General features: G+C 39.8%; 1 protein-coding gene across 1 annotated transcript in view; it reads left to right on the top strand.

Moving 5' to 3' along the window:
* AKAP6 (A-kinase anchoring protein 6) overlaps nucleotides 1-24,378 on the top strand; it is a 367,046-nt gene that overhangs the window by 144,459 nt on the left and 198,209 nt on the right. Inside the window, exons 5-6 of the mRNA XM_021695522.1 lie at nucleotides 6,834-6,930; nucleotides 8,061-8,224. Of these exons, the coding sequence (XP_021551197.1) occupies nucleotides 6,834-6,930; nucleotides 8,061-8,224 (261 nt within the window). The remainder of the gene's footprint in view (nucleotides 1-6,833; nucleotides 6,931-8,060; nucleotides 8,225-24,378) is intronic.

Raw genomic sequence — 24,378 nt, 5'->3', positions numbered from 1 at the left:
AAGAGCAGAATCTCGGAGGAGCGAGATGGCTGGCATAAACTGGACACTTGAAGCAATTCGGGTGCATTTCAAGACAGACGTGGGACCTGGGAAGCGGACTTTTTCGGGTTTTTAGAGGACTCTGTAGGTCATGCCAGAGGCTGGACATTATCCTACACTACTGGGAAGCTATTGGAGGACTTTAAGAGAAGGAGCATCTTTTTCAGAGTTGTTTTGGAGGCAGGACTTTCTGTGTGATACAGTGTTTTTTATTGAGCTATTATGATATGCCAGGCTGTGTTCTACTGGTAAAAAGGCATTTCTTCCTCACAACAATCTCATGAAGTGGGCGTTAACATTTCTTCCTTTTTACAGTTGAACAAACTGAGTCCCCAGAGGTTCCCCACAGTTACACAGTGGGTGGGTGATGGAGGAGCTGAGATTTGAACCCAGGCCGTCCAGCTCCAGAGTCCATGCTGACCCCAGCACCCACAAGATGTCATGGCCTCCTTGACACAGGCAATTGCAACTGCCTCTTTATAAGATGCACATCCTCCACCCCCCATTCAACTGTGAGCTCTGTGAGGTCAGGGGCTATGTTTACCTTGTTCACAGCCGCATCCCACATGCTTAGGACAATGCCTGCGCCTTCACAGGCATGCCACAAATAAGGAATAAATGCAGTTTTGAGGGGCTATGACCAAAGGCTGTCAAAGTCAACCTGGCAAGGAATGATGTTGGGGGCCTGACTCAGAGGCAGTGTTAGTCAATATGGAAGGGTTGAGGATGGAGAAATTAATTGGCAGGGCTTGATGATTGATTGGACGTGTGGATTTTGTTGGCGTATTCTCACAGTGTTTCTGATTTCCAACTCCCACACTAGAGAGATGACTTGGCAAAAGAATCTGAAGCAGAGGAAAGCTCGTGCTGCAAATTCCTGAGATGTTGTGGACTCAGGATGAGAAGTTAGAAGAAACTTCCCTGGAGATAGTTAAAAATAGAATGACCACATCTGCCCGGGATGGTTGAGGGACAGAGCTGCCCTGGGGTAGATGAATGGTTAGATGGCCTTTGGGATTCTTCCCCCTTTGAAAATTTCCTAGTTTAGAATAAATAAAAAGTCTCTCAAGCCACCTATCCTGAACCATCTGGCTGAAAGATAAAATCAACGCGTCCAAGGACTGGAAAATATTGAGTCCAAATGCCTGGACTGTAGATAAAGAAACAGAAGCCCAGAAGGGTTAGATGCTTCGCCCAAGAGCACGCACTTGAGGCAAGAGGAAGCCCCAAATCGTTGACCTCTCTGTCCTCGCAGCCTCTGCTCCAAATCTCAGATAGCAGCATCTATGTTTGGGCGCCCCCTGTGGGCAGGCCTATGCTGGGCGGTGACATTGAAGCAAAGACCATGCGCTCTCTGCACCTGCAGAGTTCAGAGAGCCTCAACAGTAAGTGCTCCTTGTCGCCTGAAGTCGCCATAAAGTACCATTTCCTACAGAACACGTTTGGAAAAGAGAGAAAATGAACTTAAAAGTCATAATGATTTTTCTTTGGTCCCACTTATTTCCGGGCTCTGCTTCAGTGCTTTACAATCATTATCTCTAATTCTCACAATAACCTAGAAGGTAGTAGTATTTTCATCTTCCGTTGTAGAAAGCCGAAGCACTGAGAACACATTCCATGAGACCAGACTACATTAACTCCAAGTCCTACCCTGCGCAAATGATGTTAACATTTTGCTGTGTTTCCTCGCGGTCTTCTGTTTCTGTGCACTGGGACTATTCATTTACATAGCTGTGCCGCCATCACAGACTCAATCCTGAATCTTCGTTTTTGGGGCTTGTAATACATTCTGTGTGTTTTTCATGTGATTTCATAATCTTCACTTGAATGGCTATATAATGCCTTGTCAAGTTTTTAGGAGGTTCTTAAACAAAGAACTGTTTACTCATAAAAATCTTTCAATTCTTGGCACATATGGCATTTGCAAGGTATATTTTATATTTTGAGGACCAGATGATCATCCTCTGTCGATGGCATTGGGGAGAGGAGAAGAGGACCTGCCAGGCGTGACCCAGGGGCTCGGGGCTTTCTTCCTCACCAAGAGCCCCTGCAGGAAAACGGGATGGCGTAAGCATGGCTCAGAGTGGAGCCCGGGTGGAGATGGCCCGAGGCAGGTAGCAGGTGACTTTTTAAGCCTCTGCTTTTCTGACTGAACACACATTCTTCCTCCTGCCCTTGTAAAAAAAAAAAAAAAGCAAGTTTTCATTTTCTTAGGGTAGTAAAAACCTTTTGTGTGAAGAAAAAGTGTCATCAAGTGCCTTATTCATCAGCATATATACCATCTCTTTAAAATGACAGTGGGAGTAAAAGTTCATCAGTTCAATATGTCTTTCACATTGGGAGACTCCTGACTAATAACCTCTGGTATTTATCATCAGAACAGCCAAAGAACTAAATTCTGGCACACACTGCTCTCACATACTGAGAAAAACTTAAAAAGACAGAAGATTTTCTCCATTTTTTTCTTCTTTCATTCATTTAAAAGAAAAGCATACCTTTTTTAATTAAAAAAATTGTGAGCCTGCAGAAACATCTGGCCTGTATTACCATAGCAGCCTCCTAAATGGCCTGCTTGTCTCCAGTCTGCCCTTTTAAAATCAACTCTGCACAACAACCAGAGAGAGCTTTCTAGAACACAGAACTGCACCCGTCCCTCTCCAGTGTTGCTGGCATCTTCTTCCCTGACTCTTTCATGGCCCTTGGAGTTAATGACCACATATAGCCACAGCTTCCACCTCTCCTGCTAATGCCCTGTCCCAACCACACCAAGCTGCTTGTGGCTTCCCACTTCCTGCTACAATAAATGCTATCTTCAGGCCTGCACACAAATTCGTCCTTTCTCCACAAGCTCCCTGCAAGGCTCTCCAGAACCTGGCGCCCAGCTTGGGATCCCACAGCACCTATCCAGCACTTACCACACTCATACAGAATACAGCCCACAGTCTTGGTTTTACTTGGCCAGCATGATACTTTAATTAAAAAAAAAAAATCTCGGTGGGTAGGGCATATTACTCTTCAGTTTGCTTAAGGTCCCACCACTCTCTATTAGACACCAAATCCTAATTCCACATTTATGCTATGCTGGGTCATATAAGGCTACTGGCTTTTTTTTTTTTTTTAATCTCTTTTACTCAAAAGACTATTTGCTGCTTGTGCCAGGATTGTGTATTGTGTGTTATTACCTTTTGTTATCTCTAAGCCTGGCAAAGACTGCCCAGGAAATATCTATTAATTTACACCCTTAAAAAAACCTGAAATTGGCCAGAAAAGATGCAATAACTCTTTTTCGTCCTCTTTGATTGTTCACCAACATCCCCAAACTCATGGACCTCAGTGGACCTGGCAGACATTAACAGTATTTCATTGGATGATTGAAAGTCTGTGTTGACGATACAATGCCGCTAAGGCTGAGCCACTTTGGATCCTTAAGCCTCTGAATGGAGTATGGTCTTTCCCACTATTTCCTGTACCAGAAGATCCATAGCTGTTCTTATGAGTCCTCATGAGTAATCATTCTTCACTTTTGTCATAGTTTTGTCCACCAAGGCATACATTTCCTTGATTCCATTTTGTGTCCACATGACTGCCATACTCCCATCAAATGGGGCTCTTCAGAAATTTGAATAGAATAGGATTAGATGTAGTATTTTATCTGTTCTGTAAAGTCTGATCATGGTCAAAGTACAATCGGTATGCTTACCCAAATTTCGATCCTGCCAAGGAGTAATGCACCCAGATCTATCTAAGTTGGTGAAGCTAGAGATTGCAGGTATGGAAATACCCATTGGTCAGCCTCTGATGTATCATCTCTTTGATAATCCAGTCCTTTGTCTCAGTCACTGTATTTTCCATTTCCTTAGTTCTTCTCTTCTAGATGTTTAATTGCATGCTGCTTTAAAAAGACACTAAAAAAGATCTGGTGTCTCATAGAACCCAGATTACTCATATTTAAAGAATTTCACATAATCAGTGACATAGGAATGTGGTACCCACCTATGGCAATGTTGTTGCCATAAATTATTTCTTCAGAGGATGCTGTGCATTTTCAGGGAATGCTGTGGATGTTGCAGAGGGATATAAGGCATCACCGAGGGATTGTGTTAGGAGCACAAGAATGGAAATGTGTCCAAGTATCAGGCTCAAGGAAAAAGAAGAAGAAAGAAAATAAAACCCTTTCATCTAAGCTTCCTTCCCTAAGGAAGAGGTGGGGGCAGAATGGGGAGAGCTTATTACAGAATCCTTTAGCAGCCAGAAATTTCATTGACAATTTTGTTAATGTGCCTGTTCGGCTGCCTTCTCAGAGGCCCATTGTGAATTCCTTAGTTGATATTATTAATGGTTAATAGGTGCACCTGAAAATCAAGCAATATTGTACCATTTGGATAATAGGTATATTAAATGGGTCTTTTCTACAGCATCAAGCTTATCAGCTTATCTTTTTCCTAATAATGAATACCTCATCTTTTCCACTTTCCTAATCAAATGCTTCCATATCCTCTTGAGGCAGAACCAGACCCAGCTGCATCTATTCTATACTCTTGGCTTCAATTATGTCAAATTATCCAACCTACTCACAGGTCCTTAGGTTCTCTTTTGCTCTGAGACATAGGCCTGATGCACCTCTTCAGAAGCTCATGATTACTAACCATTCAGCACAAGTCTGTTGTAAGTAAACAGAGAATCAGAGAGAGCACTAGGCTAAATTTACAGTTATAAGGAAATCTCTAGGACAGGTTTCCTCCTAAATTGTGGCACTCTCACATTGATCTCAAGTGTTTTTCTTTTCCTTGTCCCTTCTCCCTGAAACATACATGAACCTTATTCCACATGGCATTGCTTCAAAGTTGAGGATTTCTACCGTAGGGGCAAAAAGTACATGTAGCCAAAATATAAATATATAAATAAATATTTAATTTTTCATAGATCTCATAGTGTTTGTATTGACCAGAAGCATTAGGCTTCCCATACTTTGCCATACTTTATTTTATCCAATCATGTACCTGTAGCTGAAAGAGGACAATACAAGAAAGAGTCAACAGCCTGTGGGGAAACTTAATATTGTTTTCTTTCTGTCGTGTTTGGCTAAAACTTTACTGTTTCTTATGCCTCTAGTCAGATGAAATGGTTCATCATTTTGGAGTCAAAATTTTTTTTTAGTCAAAATTCTTATCTTTATAATTCATGGTCTGATCCGTCTATCCCTATCTCCTTCATATCCAGTTTCTTTTAATCTGCTTTTTCTTCTCAGCTTTAAGAAGACCCCCTTTCCTCGACTAAGAAAAAGAGAGCTCAGATTCAGTACTGAAAATCCAAGATGACTCAGGCTGTACTTTGTTCTTCTAGTAACATGTTTAGTTGCCCTTTGATGCCAGAGACCATTTTTAAACCCCTTAAGTCAGTATTACTCAGTCCAGTGTACAGAACAGGCACGATGCATGGCTTCTAAATGAATGGATGAATGAATGATACAATGATACCTAATTTCACAATTTTTGGTGGTTTAACCTCATCCAAATTACATTCTAACTGGGTCTGTATCATGAACTTCTGTTAAATATTCTTAACACCAAGCTTAGTACTGTGCTCAATGAGTGTTCAGTGACAGCAAAATATGTTATATATTTTGGAGCTCTGTCATGGAGAAGCCAACATTTGGTGCACAGTATTTCAAATTTGTGTTCTAATTAGTCAACTGAAGGAATTGATTTTTGCCCTGAAGACTAGCCATTGACTCAACAGACTGGTTACTATGATTACTCTCCACTGGACCTCCTATGGTTGGAATGCCTTCTAAAATTCCAGAGGTGGGGAATCTGGAAAACCACCTGTGTTTCTTGAAATACCTAAATGGAAGGCTCTCCCTTCAGAGAGTGCTATTGATCCACTTCGATGGATATCCATTATTTCTGCAAATTTATTGAACATCTTGTGTGTGACATGAGTTGGAGATGAATGTGAAACTGGCATTTCTTTAAAACTGATTATAATTTGGTAGCCAAGTATAGAAATAAAGCAGAATACAGATGATAAATTCTATGGTAGAAACACATGTAAGGAGCAGGGAGAAGGGAGTATGTAACTCCATGTAAAGCAATTGAGAAGGCTTCCTGAAAGAAATGGCTCTGAGTTGGGATTCAGTCATACCAGCGGTTTTTGGTTTTTGGATGACTGTCATGAGTGAAAAATGCCCCTGATGTGCTTGATGTATTCATTTTTCAAGCAGAGTCACATTGGTAAGAAATAAGCTTTTAAAAATCAGAGATTTAGGAAGCATTTGACTCCTCAGTACAGCACCTCAATCCACCTTGATATTCCCTGGTTTGTGTGATATCTGAGAAACAGCTGAATCCAAACCTTACTCTATTAATGGATTTATATATATGCACATAAGGCTAATATATTTTATGCTGCCAATTTTTTTATCGTTTCATAAATAGTGCTATCAGTAACATTTTTAAAAAGTGAAGAAAAGAGCTCATATGTGCTGGTAGAAATTCAGTGTATTTTATAGAACACTGCTACTCCTGATACAGCCTACGGGATGTGACTCTTCATAAAAACCTAATGAATTTCTAGATTTGTCAGCTGTTTCCAAACAGATGCACTCTGCTAATCTAATGGAAACATTTTGAGCCCAGATCCCAAATATCAATAGCTTTTAGTATTGCAAATTAGTTTGTCTATTGGCTAAATTGGGCTGTGTGGTTCTTGATAAAAAGTAGCAAGTCATTTTGTATGGATGTTTTATGTTTAACTGCCTTGCCAGGGTTTGATGCTCATATTTTTCCTTGCAGAGTTTTAAGTTGAATGTAGACAGTCATTGTGCTCTCAAGGAAGCTGTGGAGGAGGAAGGACACCAACTTCTCGAGCTTATTGCATCTCACAAAGCAGGTAAATCCTCCTGAAATATTGCAAGCCTTTATGTCTCCAGACTATTAAGAATGAAGAAGCATTGCTGTAAATTACTGCATATATTCACTTCCTTATGTATTATTAATATTTACATTATCAGATTGACCTTCAAGATTTATAAATGTTTCATATACTGCATACAATGCTGTGATGCTTATAAGATGAAATACTGCCTCCAAATGGGCTGCTCATTTTATTTTGGGCTTGCCGTTCACCCAAGTTTCAATAGAAATCACATTCCTGAAAACTTCACATTGACATGCTTTTTGATGTAGGTGCTCTGGAAATAACATTAAGATAATGAATGAGAATTGTGCCAATAGTTATAATGCATATGCATTAGGGTACTTATAGATATCATTACAGATATAAGGCAGGCGGTCTAGATATATCCCATTATTTCCCTGCCAATCCGCACACATGAACATTTTGCATGTTTTTCTGCTGGTCATTGCATTAGCAGAGTTTTGGCCTTAAATCAACTCTTACCCAGTATTAATGTATTTATGAGGAACAGATTATAAATAAAAAATAGTTTTGTCATTTGGTTATACTTATCCTGGTAGTAAAAGACCATAAGACAGGATGAATTATAATTTGGCTCTTGCTTTGAGCTTACCACAGCTAAATAAGGGAAGAGCGGCATTAATCGGACATGCTAACGCAAAAGACTGCTGTCTTAATTCTGGTCCATTTACTATATTCCTCATCGAATTCACTTCACCTATTTCTGTACATATTTCTGATCACTGTGGAGTCTCCACACAGATACACACAGGGCCTTTTCTTTGAAATGTGAAGCTTTAGCGTTAGTAATTTTTGTTCGACATGCATTTTTTTTTAGTCAATATACTGAAGCTAAGTCGATTCCCCAACCATGCATCTATGTGGTGATCCCATTTTTTTTGTGTCCTTATGCCTTATGTGAAGGCAAAAATCCCCAGCCCCTCTCCTTGGGGACAAATGCTTATATGGCAGGTGATGATAAGGGTTGTTTAAAATTAAGCTTACTATTTGAAATATTCATCTAATTTACTGGCTAAAAGACAATGCTGGGTAAAAAATGCAGTCAAGTCTGTAACTTGTGTTTTCCCCTCCTTTTGGAGAAGGGCTGAAGGACATGCTGCGGATGATTGCAAGCCAGTGGAAGGAGTTGCAGAGGCAAATCAAACGGCAACACAGCTGGATTCTCAGGGCTCTGGATACCATCAAAGCTGAGATTCTGGCTACTGATGTGTCTGTGGAGGGCGAGGACGGGACTGGAAGCCCCAAGGTAAGTGGCTTGAAGTTTGCCTGATTTCCTCTCATTTCTGCCTTCTTTTGAACTAGGCACCACTGAAGTTTTGTTTCTACCCCTAAGGCTTTTTGTTTCTACTGGGTAAACTTTGTATATCTATTTCTACATCCATCTATCTATATCTATATATCTATTTGGATATATAGATATATATAGAGAAAAAATAAACAAAATGAAATGGCTTAGTTTAAAACAATAAAAAAAAAGCCTACAACTTTCAAGTTTTCCAGGAAGAGGTTTTTTTTTGTCAAAAGTGGCAAAGTAGGAGGGGGACCATACTTTAGGGGTAGGAGAAAGGGGGACATAAAACATTTAGTAAACAAAACATAAAGCATCTTTAACATGAATAATCAGAATGGTTTTAAATTGTTTTGTTGCAACTATAAATCACTATAATCAGTGCAATCACTCAGCTCTGACATCCATTAGCCGCTTGGTTACAGCAAATTAACAAAGAAGAGAGAAAGTGATTCATTATCTCATTCCTGTTAATGACTATCAGATGCATTGCCTAATTAGGGGATGGTCATTGTAGTGGGAAGAAGGTCATATGCTTCGCTACAAATCTTTTTGCTCTGAGTGTAAGTTCTCCATAATGGTGCATGCACCGAATACAACAAGTACTTTAAAAATGAGTATTGACATGCTTTGGTTATCTATTTTAGATTTACAAAATAACCCGTAAAGCATATGCAATTAAACTTTAAATGAAGCACTGATACAATGCACTGCTGTTCTAAAGGTATCTTTGGACTCATGATGTGGAAAATAATTTTATTAATTTGATATTTTCATGTAATTTCTCTTTCTTTTGTATTTATCCTTTTGTGAAAGTACACGCAGAAAACCAGTCTCATAATAGACTCAGCATCGAAACATATTGCAATGTGGGGGGGGAAACAGATTTAAGAGTTCATGGTTTCTATTCCTGGCATGGACAAAGTAATTAAATCATCATCAAGTCACATTTATTCAGCATCCATGCGGATTGGCATTGTGTGAAATGTATACAGAACAAGTTAAACAAACCCTTTACCTTCTTAGACTCACATTCTTCAGGGGAAACCCCACCTGCCCTGCAATGGTGAGACCATGCAGCCAGGGAAAAGCTCAGAAGATTTATAGCTTTGGAACCTCAAACAACAACCTTCAACTTACTTCTTGGAAACAGAGAATGGAATGATGAGCTCAGTTCCACTTAAAGAAGGCTCCTCGGAGGAGGTCACATTTCAGGAAATACTCAAAGGAAGGAAGAGCAGGGGCTTGGCACATGAGCACACATTTTAGGAAGTGACATGACGAAAGGATCAAAGCTGGAACTAATAATATGGAAGGGAGAATGTATTCAGCAGATTTCTCAGGGCAGAAGTAGAGCCCTCTCAAGGAGCGGGCTGCAGGGAGGTTGTTGGGGCTAATGCTTCGGCTGGGGTGCGGGGCAGTGATGATGAGAAAAGACGCAACTCAAAAGTCTGTTGTGTTCTATTTATTTAACAAAGCATACTGATTGCTTCCTTTTAGAAAGCTATCCTGTATTGGGTGCATTCTACGTACCAGATGTGGTTCTAAGCACTTCTGTGGATTCTTTCATGTAATTCTCACAACAAATCTATCCAGTGATCCCATATAATCCCCAGTGGAGAAAATGGAGGCACAGAGAAGTTAAGTAACTTGCCTAAGGTCACACAGGTCCTAAGTAGCAGAACTCAGATTTGAATTTTAGCCCTTTGACCCCAGAGCCCATGTCGGTTGCCTCCTAGAGTACTGCCTCTTACTGGTGCTGCTCAGAGCCAGGTATGCTGGTGATGAATAATTAGTCTCAGGGCCAGTCTCATGGATCTAGTGGTGAAGTAGGGATACTAATCGTGCCTTTATAGATGGTGATGTGCTGTGAAAGAAAAGAAAAGGGAGCAGCCAGAGGTTGGGCTGGGAGAAGTGATTTAGATCGGGGTATCACGGAGGGCTTCTCTGAGGAGGCAGCATTCTATGAGCAGGCCAGTGCAGTTGGAGAGAGAGAGAGAGAGAGAGAGAAAGGAGGGTGTGAGGGAAGCTGGGTGGCCTGTGGTAGCACAGGGGAGGGTTTTGTAGTGAGGAGGGAAATGACATCATTGATTGGCAGCATAAAAAGCTGTTCCTGGCTGTGGTGTGGACCCTGGGTGGGTGGAGGCGGGGTAAGTGGGAGTCAGGGTGGGGAGGTGCCAACGAGGAACTGCAGAGATGGAGCAGTCACCTAAATTAATAAAAGACTGAGGCTAAAAATGAGTAGCTCTCTTCACCAGGGCCAATTTGAATTTGGTACTCAGAAATCAGCTCATTTTGTGAGTGGGGGGTTAATATTGAGAAGGGAGTAAGGAAGTAACCAGAAGAAGAGAAAGTATTATCCAAGGAGAGATAGTATCAGCGTTTCTCAAAAAGAGGAGCACCTGCCCAGGCTCAGCCTTGAGAGATCAGAACCTCCTGGCTGGGGTCCCAGAATCTGCATTCCACCAGCTCCCAGAGAACCACTGTCGTATAGTCTCTAAGAAGGTCTTTTTCCTGCAGGGCTACGCAATTCTCATACAACCAGGGTCCTCACACAACATGAGAGAAAGTCTGTCACATTGTTGCTTATAATAGCAAACAATTGATATCAACCAAAATGTTTAAAACAGGGACTGTTTAATTAAATCATGTTCATCTTATCCTAATGAAAGATTATACAGCCATTTAAAATAACATTTTAGAAGAGAATTTTAAAACATTGGGACAGTCCTATAATATGCAATTAGATACTTTTAGATACCTCTGAATTTTCCAAATCTCTACAATGAGTAAAAATTTTAATCAGAAAGATACAGAATATATATAAAATACAAGAATTAAAAAGTGATTTAAATGGTAAAATGGGTGACAATCATCTGTGGGGACTTGAGATATAAATTTAAAGGTCAGAAGGAAGAATAAATACATCTGGTTCTTAACGATTTGGGTGCCTCGCTTCTAAAGAAACAACGACAAAAACCTCTCTGTTTGAATCATCCCCTAAATAAAAGTGCCTTCCTCGAGTCTCATCAGTTTACAGAGAATAACCTAAGTGTTCTTCGTTAATACTATTTCTATGTCAAGCATTCTGTGTCACGCTGTGTGCTCAGTCATACACCTACAAAGAGCTCCTGGAGAGGCTTCTGTAGGTTTTGGCAGCCGGAGAAGCTGAGGGAGGTGCGGAGACTTTGACTCTGACCTGGCAGAGCCAGCAAAACCCCAGGCCTTCTACCTTTCAACTAGCTCTCTCTTCCCCAGTCTGGGCTGGATTTTCTCTGGACAAATGAACTCCTCCGTAGTCAAGGGTGAAGGTGAAATCCATTTAAGACAAAGGTAATACACTTCTAATTTAAACTTAGGGAACTATGGCGAAATCGGTATGATTATTCTTTGTATCTGTTTAATATCCATGACCTGCCTGCCTTTGCCTGTGGGGCAAACACAAAGAACATTAGGGAAGGCTCAGACTCGGACTGACGTCAGGCTGCCCGAATTCAACTCCGGGCGTTCACTAGCTGTGTGTCCTTGGGAGAACGACGTCACTTCTCTGTGTCTCATCCTCCTCATTGTAAAATGGAGGCAGTGATAATATTCCCTGCGAAAGGACTGTGATACAGATTAAAGAGTTGACATATCTAAAGTGCTTAAAACAGTGCCTGGCACATGAGAAATCCCAGATAAGGGTATATGTACAAGTTTTCGTTTCTGATGGTGAAGACAGTAAACAAATTATAATAGAATCTGATAAATACTCTACTTAAGATAGGTATGCAGCACTATGATACACAGAGAAGGAAATAATGAACCCTGTTTGGGGGTATCAAAAGAAAGCTTTACAGGGGAGTTGATGTTTTCAGTGAGGGGCGGGAAGGATTTTTGCCAGCACGAAAATGATGAGAAGGGAAGATTTACAGGGGAGTTGATGTTTTAAATGAGGGGTGGAAAGGATTTTTGTCAGTGTGAAACATGTGCAGAGACCTCGAGGTGTAAAAGGTGTGGCGTGGCTGGAACATGGGACCTTATTGTGGACAAGCGTTAGGCTGGCTTGCCTCAGTCTGCACCGAGGCTCACGATGTGACCAAAAGTAAATAAATAAATAAATAAATAAATAAAATCAGTCAGTAATTTGAGCAATAATTCTTCATATATCTGTAATTGACACTATCCAAACCAGAGGGAGAGCCCTATACAGACTATATATCTACTATGTACTATTTAAAAAGAAACTTTTCTTGCTGTATTGCACGAAATAGAGCAAGCTTAAATAGGTTACCCTGAAATTGTCCAAGACTAAAAGCTTGGATTCGACTTGTTATCTATCATGTCAGTTCTCTTTCCTGACGTGACCTTGCATAGGTCATGTACAAATTGTGCCACGAAATGCATCTCCAAGCATAGTAGTTATGATCATCTATTTCATCTTAGACCTAAAAGAGAACTAAAATTAAAACATAATAAAAAAAATAACTCCAGAATTCATCTTAAGTTTACTTCAGAAGCTACTGGGAACTTAAGAAGCATAATAGAAAATCTAAAGAATATATCTAGGGGGTATTTTTCTTTTTTACCTTGTTTGAGAGACTGCAGAAAAGGACTTGGTCTTAGAAATCTTGTAAAGAAGGATAGGAGGAAATTCAAAGACTCTGGGAAACTTCTCCCCCAGGACTCGGCAGCATACCCTATTTGTTGTATTTCATTTTTTAAAAAAGTGTTTTCCCAGGACTGTGAGATCTTTTATACATGGAAATAGAGAACAGAATTCACCAGTTCTAGAAATAGAGCTTCAGCACTCACTTCCAAGAATTGAAAATATGCTTGTAATTATGTATTTTATTTTAAGATAGATTGGTTAAAGTTTATCAGCTAAAACTAGGCTTTCAGTATGTTAAATTTTTGAATGGTGGGATTTCAAAACATTAAACATCCCACACCTAAGAAAGGCTGCATCCCGCCCCCCCCCTTTTTTTTTTTGACCTTTCAAGGCAAAAAACAAAAATTGTGAAAGCAAGAAAGCATTCTTAAACTTTGCACATTGCCTCCTTTAAGATACTCTTATTCTCTGTTTCTTTACTTTTCACCTATTCAGCCATCATTACAGCCGTCTTAGAATCAAGGCCAGGATGTCCCAAATGTGACATCTCAAACTTTGCATCACTATAATTGGACAGTGGTTCCTTTGTCCTCTTTAAAGAAACAGATGAGTTTCTAGGGGCATCTTGGTGGCTCAGTTGGTTAAGCATCCGACTCCTGATTTTGGCTTGGGTCGTGATTTCAGCCTCCTGAGATTGAGCCCAGTGTTGGTTCCATGCTCATCAGGAAATCTGTTTGAGATTCTCTCCCTCGCCAGCCACCCCCCAAGCTTGCTCTTTCTCTCTCTGTCAAATAAATAAATAAATCTTAAAAAAAAAAAAAAAAGAAACAAATTTCCAGCACAAAGAATATTTGAAGATTTTATTATAAATTCAGAAAGCTTTACAGCTACCAGGAGGGTGACCTACCCTAGGTTCAATCGAACATCTTCATTTCCTTAGTGAAAGGAGACAGAGGGTTGGGTGCTTTGAACTTCAGGGTTGTGCTTATTTATCTGCCTTCTTTGAGGTTCTTAGACTGACGTCTTAGATTGTCATCCCTTTGGAAATGGTTCTCAGACGATGAAGGTCATCAATGTTATCTGTTCAACAATAGCACTTAGAGCAAGCTTAAGAACATATCTTAAATATGTTTGCTCAGCCTTACAAATGACAGTTTTAGATAGTGGCTAAGAAGGGACATACACGTGGCTACCTGGACTTTATTCAGACATCTAGGGAGGGCAAGTCCAATATTAACACACATTTTTTGTGTGTTTATCAGACACCTGAGTGTTAACCTGGTATTATGTTAATAAATTATGGGTAACTTTCTGGGGTGTCTGGGTGGCTCAGTTGGTTAAGCGTCTGCCTTCGGCTCAGGTCATGATCCCAGGGTCCTGGGATGGAGCCCCATGTTGGGCTCCCTGCTCAGCGGGGAGTCTGCTTCTCCCTCTCCCTCTGCTGCTCCCCCTACCCCACTGCTTGTGCTCTCTCACTCTCTCTCTCCCAAATAAATAAATAAATAAATAAAATCTTTAAAAATAATTAATTATGCGTAACTTTCTTTAACTGAAGCGGGGAGAAAGAAGCTGATTTGGAGAGTTATTTTCTCTGTATTCTATAGTGCCTCTTGGGTAATGCTGCAGCTGGACATTATCCTGGAATGGAATTTGATCCTGATGCTTCCAAGGCGCTGTCTTTGTATTCTTTCCTTTTCTGGCTCAAAAGCTTATGTAGGTAACATGTTCTTTAATATAAGATCTTCAGAAACAACATTGAAGGAATGAATGGGAATTGCATTTATGTGTTGCCAGTCCCATATACATGGATGCATGCATGTAGAATTACTTGAGAGTCTTAACCGCCTTCCTCATGCAAAAAGGAGCACGGCTATATGTGTCAAAAGGAACCAGAAATGATGTGGTCAGATTAAATTGTGCCTGAAGTGGTAGAGAGAGAGACAACAGGCAAAGGCCTGGCCATTATTTATTGAGTGCTGACAGAACGCTCTGCCCAGTGCTGGGCCAGACATGAGGGAAGACATGCTCAGTGGTCTTATCATCTCAGTGTAAGCACGCAATCTAACATCTTGTCTAATGTAAATTGGGCTATCTCGGATCTAGAATAATAGATCACCCAAGATTCCGATCATCTTAATTAGGATGTTGGCAGATTGAAATGGAATGTGGTTCTTGATGCAAGCAAATGAGTAGTCAATGCATTACCAATTCCATTGCTTTCATGCCGAATTCTTCCTCAAAGCCAGTATCTGATCCAGTTCCTTTTCTGCTCAGCTATATAAACATAGTCCTGATATGCAGTACCTAGGGAGAGTCCTTTCTTCTACTGTGGATTCTTCAATAGTGCTTTTTTTGTTATTCGAAGGGCAACTTTTCTTCAAAAGTGTTTTTGAAAGACAGAAACAAAAGTGAGTTATTTCTTTGAAGATCAGTTGTAGGTACTAAATTTATGATAGAATCGCATAAAAGACAGTTCCTCTAATCTCCTTGAGGCACTTAAATTTGCATATTATCAGATGTATGGGTGGAACTAAGATGAGGAATTTTTTTAAATGATCTGCCACTCTAGTAAGGTGACTGAAAAAATGATTTGAGATGATAAAAATATATAGTAGGTCAAAGGATAGCTAATGGGCATCCCTATCATGGTCTATATGATATGTGAGACCACAGCTTATCTTAACTTTTCACACTATATTTCCATTGCTGGTGGTGGCCTTGAGGGTAGAAGTGTTTGGCTCAGCAAAAATCAGAGTGAAATTCTCTGGTGTCTCTAGTCAACAGAGACAAATGTCATTGATGTGAGGAGGTAGTCTTTTTTTTTTTTCTCCCTTTAGTCAAGGAAGTACCTAATCTCAGAATCTATAGTACCTAGAGTTGCAAAGAGGCATGGGATTGTATACAAAGTTACATTCGATGGAAAGTAGCCCTCTTGTATTGGCAGAACTCACATTTCGTAACTCAGCCTGATTGATTTTAAAGATATATATAGTAAATACATTAAGAGAGACTTTCTGATCCATAGTGGAGGTCAACATTTAAAAAAAAATCCGTAAGTATTTAAGCGCAAATCGGAAGGCAAGATACAGAATTGCTTCCAAAAACACTTTAAATTAATAAGTAAATTCTTTGAAGGTGTGAAACAATTACCTCAGTGTGTGATTTACCCTTTTTCCCAGAATGTGTTGTTTCTGGCAGGGGAGCGGTCTGAGCTGAGAGCCCTGCTAACGGGATTACTCTGCTCTGGCTCTTGTGTTTATTGAGTCACCTAGGACTTCTTATAAAACAGCAGCTTTCAAATGGACACACACCTGCACTCGCCACCCTGAATCCTCCAAACGTTTGTTTAACTGTTCTCGCACCGAGAGTATCTCTCCCATCCAGTGAGGTCAAAAAGCACCGAGATGCCCACATTCTGCTTCTTCCGTCTTGGAAATCCGCTGGAGCGTAGCCATCTGTGTGTGCTGGTGCTAGCAGAAATGGAGATCTTTTCTCGGTAACAAACGTAGCGCTCTTTGCCACCAGGACTCACAGAACATTCCCTGTCTTACCTCCCACTGCGCCTAAATGAGGGTTAATGTTTCTCAGGAAACGTTAACTAGATTGGAGGTCCTGCTGGGCTGGAGCCCAGGGAGCCATCTTACAGCAGCTTCTAAGCCGTTTTTGCACAAGGTTGGGAGGTGGCTTCCCGTCTTTCTAGTTAGTCTGCAGAGGCCAACACTTGTTTAGTATTGCCCCCTGCAGGGTGAAGCCGGGCCCTGGATCTTGCTGAGTGAGTAACAGGAGAGAGAAAAAGGAAAGCCTAAAGCAAGAGACCAAGACAAAGGAAAAGAGAGGGGAGAAAAGGAAAAAGAAGGAATAGAAAGAGAAAGATAAAAGAAGGAAGTATGTGTCCAGTGAAATATGGTAGAAGATAACTGCCCAAGTCTGCTTCTTGGACATTTATGCTTGTATGTCTCTGTCTCTGTCGCTCTCTCTCATTCTGTCCTTTTCTAGCTCTGGAAATCAAAGTCAGAAAAGCTTTCTTTACTTTTGACATCTTAGATATTATTGTATAGACTTTGCGGGTATGTGTGTGTGTGTGTGTGTGTGTGTGTGTGTGTGTGTGTATATAACAGACTCTGTTAATGGGGTTAACACTTAGAGTGGGCTTACTATGCTCTAGGTTTGTGTCAAGCCTTTTACCCGGATAGCCTCATTCTTCCTCCCAACAGAACTAGCATTTGTTACTCCTAGAATCATTTTCACTTTACTGATGGAAGAACTTCAGCTCCAAACATATATAAGATACTCAGGCTTATTCATTCTTTTTAAAAACCTTACATGGCAGGGTAAAGGCCAAACCCCTTACCCTGTCATTTGACTCCACCTGCCTAGTGAAGATTTATGCCACTGTTTCATTTCATAAATCTTCTAGTTAGTTCACCATCTTCCAAATGCATTTTCCCCTTTCTTTTCTTTTCTTCTTTTTGCCCAGGGCTTTTCCTATTCTCTATATCTATACTGCTCTTATCCATCCTTAAAATCAATAAATATTGAATATGTAACTACACTGTGATGTCATAGCTCTGGACAGGACACTGTACCTCTCCTTGCTCACTGCCCATCAGTGGAGACAGATTTGCACATATGTAATTCTAAACTAAGGCAGGCTGTGTGATAAATCCTATAATAAGGCACATAGAGACAGGGAATTTGGGGGAGGGGACATTAGTGCAATCTGATGGGGTCTGGGAAGGCTCCGCCCACCCCTAAGAGAAAATGGATTTTGTGAAGCCCTCTAATATTCTGATAAATTGTTAGTAGGAAGATATTAGAGGGCGAGCATTCCAGACAGAGGAACTAACATGGTCAAAAGTATGGAAAAGAGAATATATGAGGGACATCTAGAGAGTGGTGAACAGTGAATAGTTTGGCTCTTTCAAGCGTAGGGTGTCTATGTGTATGTGTATATATTTATATATATATAATGGAGAACTTTGAATATCACCTGAAGACTTTCTATTTTACTAATGTGCCGTGAGTGTTTTTAATGATTGGATTTAGCCACAGAAAAGAGATGGCAGAAGTAGGATGAGGGAGAAAGGACTGAATTAGGAATCTAGTACAATAACTAGAGGCAGCTGAAGTAAAGCAATGACTGTGATAATATAAAGAAAAAATAGAAGTGATATTATAGAAGAAGAAATATTAGGATTTGGTATCTGGAGAATGGGGGGCTGCTGAGGGAAGAGTTAATGGTGACTCAAAGGAATTGAGCATGAGCAGTTAGGAGAATCATGTTAGCGTTTATGGAGGTTGGGCACATTTTGATAAGGAGCAGTTTTGAAAGCTAAGTATAATGGCCTTGGTATCCAATTAATAAGAATATCTGGGTGTATAACTTGGGCACAGGTATTTTTGTAACATCTGCAGGTGATTCCAAGGTGCAAAAAAGTTTGACAACAATGATTTAGAAATAGGAGAAGCCTGAAAATCATCTATATATTATGTGCAATATTCAGTCAAAAATGCGAGCCTGAAGCTTGGAGTAGGGGTTCAATGCTAAGGACAGAACTTTGGCAGTCAAAATAGAAATAATAGCTGTAGCCTTGGAAGTTGATAGTGACAAGAAAGGACTATTGTATGAGAATAAAGGAGAAATATGATAGAACCTTGAGGAATGTCTGGAGTAACTGAGAGCAAGGATGCCGTATTAAAACTGGGATTAAGTGGAAATCTACAAGCTCAACAGTGAAACTTCCAGAATGCTGGCAGCCAGATGAGAGTAAGGTTGTAGGTCAAAGGGACTTTTTTTTAATTAATTTATTTTTTGTTATGTTATGTTAATCACCATACATTACATCATTAGTTTTTGATGTAGTGTTCCATGATTCATTGTTTGTGTATAACACCCAGTGCTCCATGCAGTATGTACCCTCTTTAATACCTGTCACCAGGCTAACCCATTCCCCCACCCCCGTCTAGAACCCTCAGTTTGTTTCTCAGAGTCCATAGTCTTTCATGGTTCGTCTCCCCCTCTGATTTTTCCCCCTTCATTTTTCCCTTCCTACTATCTTCTTTTTTTTTTTTTTTAACATATAATGTATTATTTGTTTCAGAGGTACAGGTCTGTGATTCAACAGTCTGACACAATTCACAGCGCTCACCATAGCACATACCCTCCCCAATGTCTATCACCCAGCCACCCCATCCCTCCCACCCCCCACCACTCCAGCAACCCTCAGTTTATTTCCTGAGATTAAGAATTCCTCATTTCAGTGAGATCATATGATACATGTCTTTCTCTGACTGACTTATTTCGCTCAGCATAATACCCTCCAGTCCCATCCACGTTGTTGCAAATGGCAAGATTTCATTCCTTTTGATGGCTGCATAATATTCCATTGTATATATATACCACATCTTCTTTATCCATTCATCTGTCAATGGACATCTTGGCTCTTTCCATAGTTTAGCTCTTGTGGACATTGCTGCTATAAACATCAGGGTGCATGTACCCCTTTGGACCCCTACATTTGTATCTTTGGGGTAAATACCCAGTAGTGCAATTGCTGGATCATATGGTAGCTCTATTTTCAACTTTTTGAGGAACCTCCATACTGTTTTCCAGAGTGGCTGCACCAGCTTGCATTCCCACCAACAGTGTAGGAGGTTTCCCCTTTCTCTGCATCCCCGCCAACATCTGTCCTTTCCTGACTCGTTAATTTTAACCATTCTGACTGGTGTGAGGTGGTATCTTATTGAGGTTTTGATTTGGATTTCCCTGATGCCGAGTGATGTTGAGCACTTTTTCATGTGTCTGTTGGCCATTTGGAAGTCTTCTTTGGAAAAATGTCTGTTCATGTCTTCTGCCCATTTCTTGATGGGATCATTTGTTCTTTGGGTGTTGAGTTTGGTAAGTTCTTTATAGATTTTGGATACTAGCCCTTTATCTGATATGTCATTTGCAAATATCTTCTCCTATTCTGTCAGTTGTCTTTTGGTTTTATTGACTGTTTCTTTTGCTGTGCAAAAGCTTTTTATCTTGATGAAATCCCAATAGTTCATTTTTGCCCTTGCTTCCCTTGCCTTTAGGGATGTTTCTAGGAAGAAGCTACTGCGGCTGAGGTCGAAGAGGTTGCTACTTGTGTTCTCCTTTAGGATTTTGATGGACTCCTGTCTCACATTTAGGTCTTTCAAGCATTTCGAATCTATTTTTGTGTGTGGTGTATGGAAAGGGTCCAGTTTCATTCTTCTGCATGTGGCTGTCCAATTTTCACAACACCATTTGTTGAAGAGATTGTCTTTCTTCCATTGGACGATTCTTTCCTGCTTTGTCGAAGATTAGTTGACCATAGAGTTGAGGGTCCATTTCTGGGCTCTCTATTCTGTTACATTGATCTATGTTTCTGTTTTTGTGCCAGTACCATACTGTCTTGCTGATTACAGCTTTGTAATAGAGCTTCAAGTCCGGAATTGTGATGCCACCAGCTTTGCTTTTCTTTTTCAACATTCCTCTGGCTATTCGGGGTCTTTTCTGGTTCCATACAAATTTAGGATTATTTGTTCCATTTCTTTGAAAAAAGTTGATGGTATTTTGATAGGGATTGCATTGAATGTGTAGATTGCTCTAGGTAGCATTGACATCGTCACAATATTTGTTCTTCCAATCCATGAGCATGGAACGTTTTTCCATTTCTTTGTGTCTTCCTCAATTTCTTTCATGAATATTTTATAGTTTTCTGAGTACAGATTCTTTGCCTCTTTGGTTAGATTTATTCCTAGGTATCTTATGGTTTGGGGTGCAATTGTAAATGGGACGGAGTCTTTAATTTCTCTTTCTTCTATCTTGTTGTTGGTGTATAGGAATGCCACTGATTTCTGTGGATTGATTTTATATCCTGCCACTTTACTGAATTCCTGTATGAGTTCTAGCAGTTTGGGGGTGGAGTCTTTTGGGTTTTCCATATAAAATATCATATCATCTGCAAAGAGTGAGAGTTTGACTTCTTCTTTGCCAATTCGGATGCCTTTTATTTCTTTTTGTTGTCTGATTGCTGTGGCTAGGACTTCTAGTACTATGATGAATAGCAGTGGTGATAGTGGACAGCCCTGCTGTGTTCCTGACCTTAGGGGGAAAGCTCTCAGTTTTTCCCCACTGAGAATGATATTGGCTGTGGGTTTTTCATAGATGGCCTTTATGATATTGCGGTATGTACCCTCTATCCCTATACTCTGAAGAATTTTGATCAAAAAGGATGCTGTACTTTGTCAAATGCTTTTTCTGCATCTATTGAGAGGATCATATGGTTCTTGTTCTTTCTTTTATTAATGTATTGTATCACACTGATTGATTTGCAGATGTTGAACCAACCTTGCAGCCCAGGGATAAATCCCACTTGGTCATGGTGAATAATCCTTTTAATGTACTGTTGGATCCTATTGGCTAGTACTTTGGTGAGAATTTTTGCATCCATGTTCATCAGGGATATTGGTCTGTAATTCTCCTTTTTGATGGGGTCTTTGTCTGGTTTGGGGATCAAGGTAATGGTGGCCTCATAAAACGAGTTTGGAAGTTTTCCTTCCATTTCTATTTTTTGGAACAGTTTCAGAAGAATAGGTATTAATTCTTCTTTAAATGTTTGGTAGAATTCCCCTGGGAAGCCATCTGGCCCTGGGCTTTTGTTTGTTGGGAGATTTTTGATGACTGCTTCAATTTCCTTAGTGGTTATAGGTCTGTTCAGGTTTTCTATTTCTTCCTGGTTCAGTTTTGGTAGTTGATACATCTCTAGGAATGCATCCATTTCTTCCAGATTATCTGATTTGCTGGCATATAGTTGATCATAATATGTTCTTATAATTGTTTGTATTTCTTTGGTGTTGGTTATGATATTTCCTCTTTCATTCATGATTTTGTTTATTTGGGTCCTTTCTCTTTTCTTTTTGATAAGTCTGGCCAGGGGTTTATCAATCTTGTTAATTCTTTCAAAGAACCAGCTCCTAGTTTCGTTGATCTGTTCTACTGTTCTTTTGGTTTCTATTTCATTGATTTCTGCTCTGATCTTTATTATTTCTCTTCTCCTGCTGGGTTTAGGCTTTATTTGCTGTTCTTTCTCCAGCTCCTTTAGGTGTAGGGTTAGGTTGGGTGTTTGAGACCTTTCTTGTTTCTTGAGAAAGGCTTCTATTGCTATATACTTTCCTCTTAGGACTGCCTTTGCTGTATCCCAAAGATTTTGAACAGTTGTGCTTTCATTTTCATTTGTTTCCATGAATTTTTTTAATTCTTCTTTAATTTCCTGGTTGACCCATTCATTCTTTAGTCGGATGCTCTTTAGCCTCCATGTATTTGAGTTCTTTCTGACTTTCCTCTTGTGATTGAGTTCTAGTTTCAAAGCATTGTGGTCTGAAAATAGGCAGGGAATGATCCCAATCTTTTGGTGCCGGTTGAGATCTGGTTTGTGACCTAGGATGTGATCAATTCTGGAGAATGTTCCATGGGCACTAGAGAAGAATGTGTATTCTGTTGCTTTGGGATGGAATGTTCTGAATATATCTGTGAAGCCCATTTGGTCCAGTGTGTCATTTAAAGTCTTTACTTCCTTGTTGATCTTTTGCTTAGATGATCTGTCCACTTCAGTGAGGGGGGTGTTAAAGTCTCCCACTATTATTGTATTGTTGTCGATGTGTTTCTTTGCTTTTGTTATTAATTGCTTTATATAATTGGCTGCTCCCATGTTAGGGGCATAGATATTTAAAATTGTTAGATCTTCTTGTTGGATAGACCCTTTAAGTAGGATATAGTGTCCTTCTTATCTCTTATTATAGTCTTTGGTTTAAAATCTAATTTGTCTGATGTAAGGATTGCCACCCCAGCTTTCTTTTGGTGTCCATTAGCATGGTAAATTGTTTTCCACCTCCTCACTTTCAATCTGGGAATATCTTTGGGTCTAAAATGAGTCTCTGGCAGACAGCATATCGATGGGTCTTGTTTTTTAATCCAATCTGATAGCCTGTGTCTTTTGATTGGGGCATTTAGCCCATTTACATTCAGGGTAACTATTGAAAGATAGGAATTTAGTGCCATTGTATTGTCTGTAAGGTGACTGTTACTGTATATTGTCTGTGTTCCTTTCTGGTCTGTGTTACTTTTAGGCTCTCTCTTTGCTTAAAGGACCCCTTTCAATATTTCTTGTAGGGCTGGTTTCGTGTTCGCAAATTCCTTTAGTTTTTGTTTGTCCTGGAAGCTTTTTATCTCTCCTTCTATTTTCAATGACAGCCTAGCTGGATAGAGTATTCTTGGCTGCATATTTTTCTCATTTAGTGCTCTGAATATATCTTGCCAGTCCTTTCTGGCCTGCCAGGTCTCTGTGGGTAGGTCTGTTGCCAATCTAATGTTTCTACCCTTGTAGGTTACAGATCTCTTCTCTGGAGCTGCTTTTAGGATTTTCTCTTTGTCTCTGAGACTTGTAAGTTTTACTATTAGATGTCGGGGTGTTGACCTATTTTTATTGATTTTTGAGGGGGGGTTCTCTGTGCCTGCTGGATTTTGATGCCTATTTCCTCCCCCAAATTAGGGAAGTTCTCTGCTATAATTTGCTCCAATATACCTTCTGCCTCTCTCTCTCTTTCTTCTTCTTCTGGGATCCCAATTATTCTAATATTGTTTTGTCTTATGGTATCACTTATCTCTCAAATTCTGCCCTCGTGATCCAGTAGTGGTTTATCTCTCTTTTTCTCAGCTTCTTTATTTTCCATCATTTGGTCTTCTATATCACTAATTCTCTCTTCTGCCTCATTTATCCTAGCAGTTAGAGCCTCCATTTTTGATTGCACCTCATTAATCGCCTTTTTGATTTCGACTTGGTTAGATTTTAGTCCTTTTATTTCTCCAGAAAGGGTTTCTCTAATATCTTCCATGCTTTTTCAAGCCCAGCTAGTATCTTTAAAATCATCATTCTGAACTCTAGTTCCGACATCTTACTAATGTCCATATTGATTAGGTCCCTGGCAGTCGGTACTACCTCTTGTTCTTTTTTTTGAGGTGATTTTTTCTGTCTTGTCATTTTGTCCAGAGGAGAATAGATGAATGAGAGAACAAAATGCTAACAGGGTAACAACATCCCCAGAAAAATATACACTAAACAAATCAGAAGAGACCTGAAACTGGGGGGAAAAGAAAGGGAAAGAAAGAAAAAAGAAAAAAAAAGAAAAAGAAAAAGATAAAAACAAGCAAACATAAAAAAATAAAACAGAATATGATCAAATATGATCAGGCTGGTGCATAGATCAGTGCCACACACTAAATTTTGGGCGTATTTTGGTCTGTTAGAAGAAAGTGCCTCCCAAAATTTTAAAGAAAGAAAAACCTATATATGTATAAAAATAAGGGTTAATACGATGAAGGGATGGAATATGAGTGTAAAGATGAAAATTATAAAAGATTTTATAACAGGAATTGATAGATAAGAAGTTGGTTAAAAAAGAAAGAAGAGGATTTAAAAAAAAAAAGGGAGAGAATGTGATCAGGCAGGAGACTAGA

This window comes from Neomonachus schauinslandi, chromosome 9 (genome assembly GCF_002201575.2).
Source record: "Neomonachus schauinslandi chromosome 9, ASM220157v2, whole genome shotgun sequence".
NCBI lineage: Eukaryota > Metazoa > Chordata > Mammalia > Carnivora > Phocidae > Neomonachus > Neomonachus schauinslandi.
This window is presented reverse-complemented; position numbering and strand designations above follow the sequence as displayed.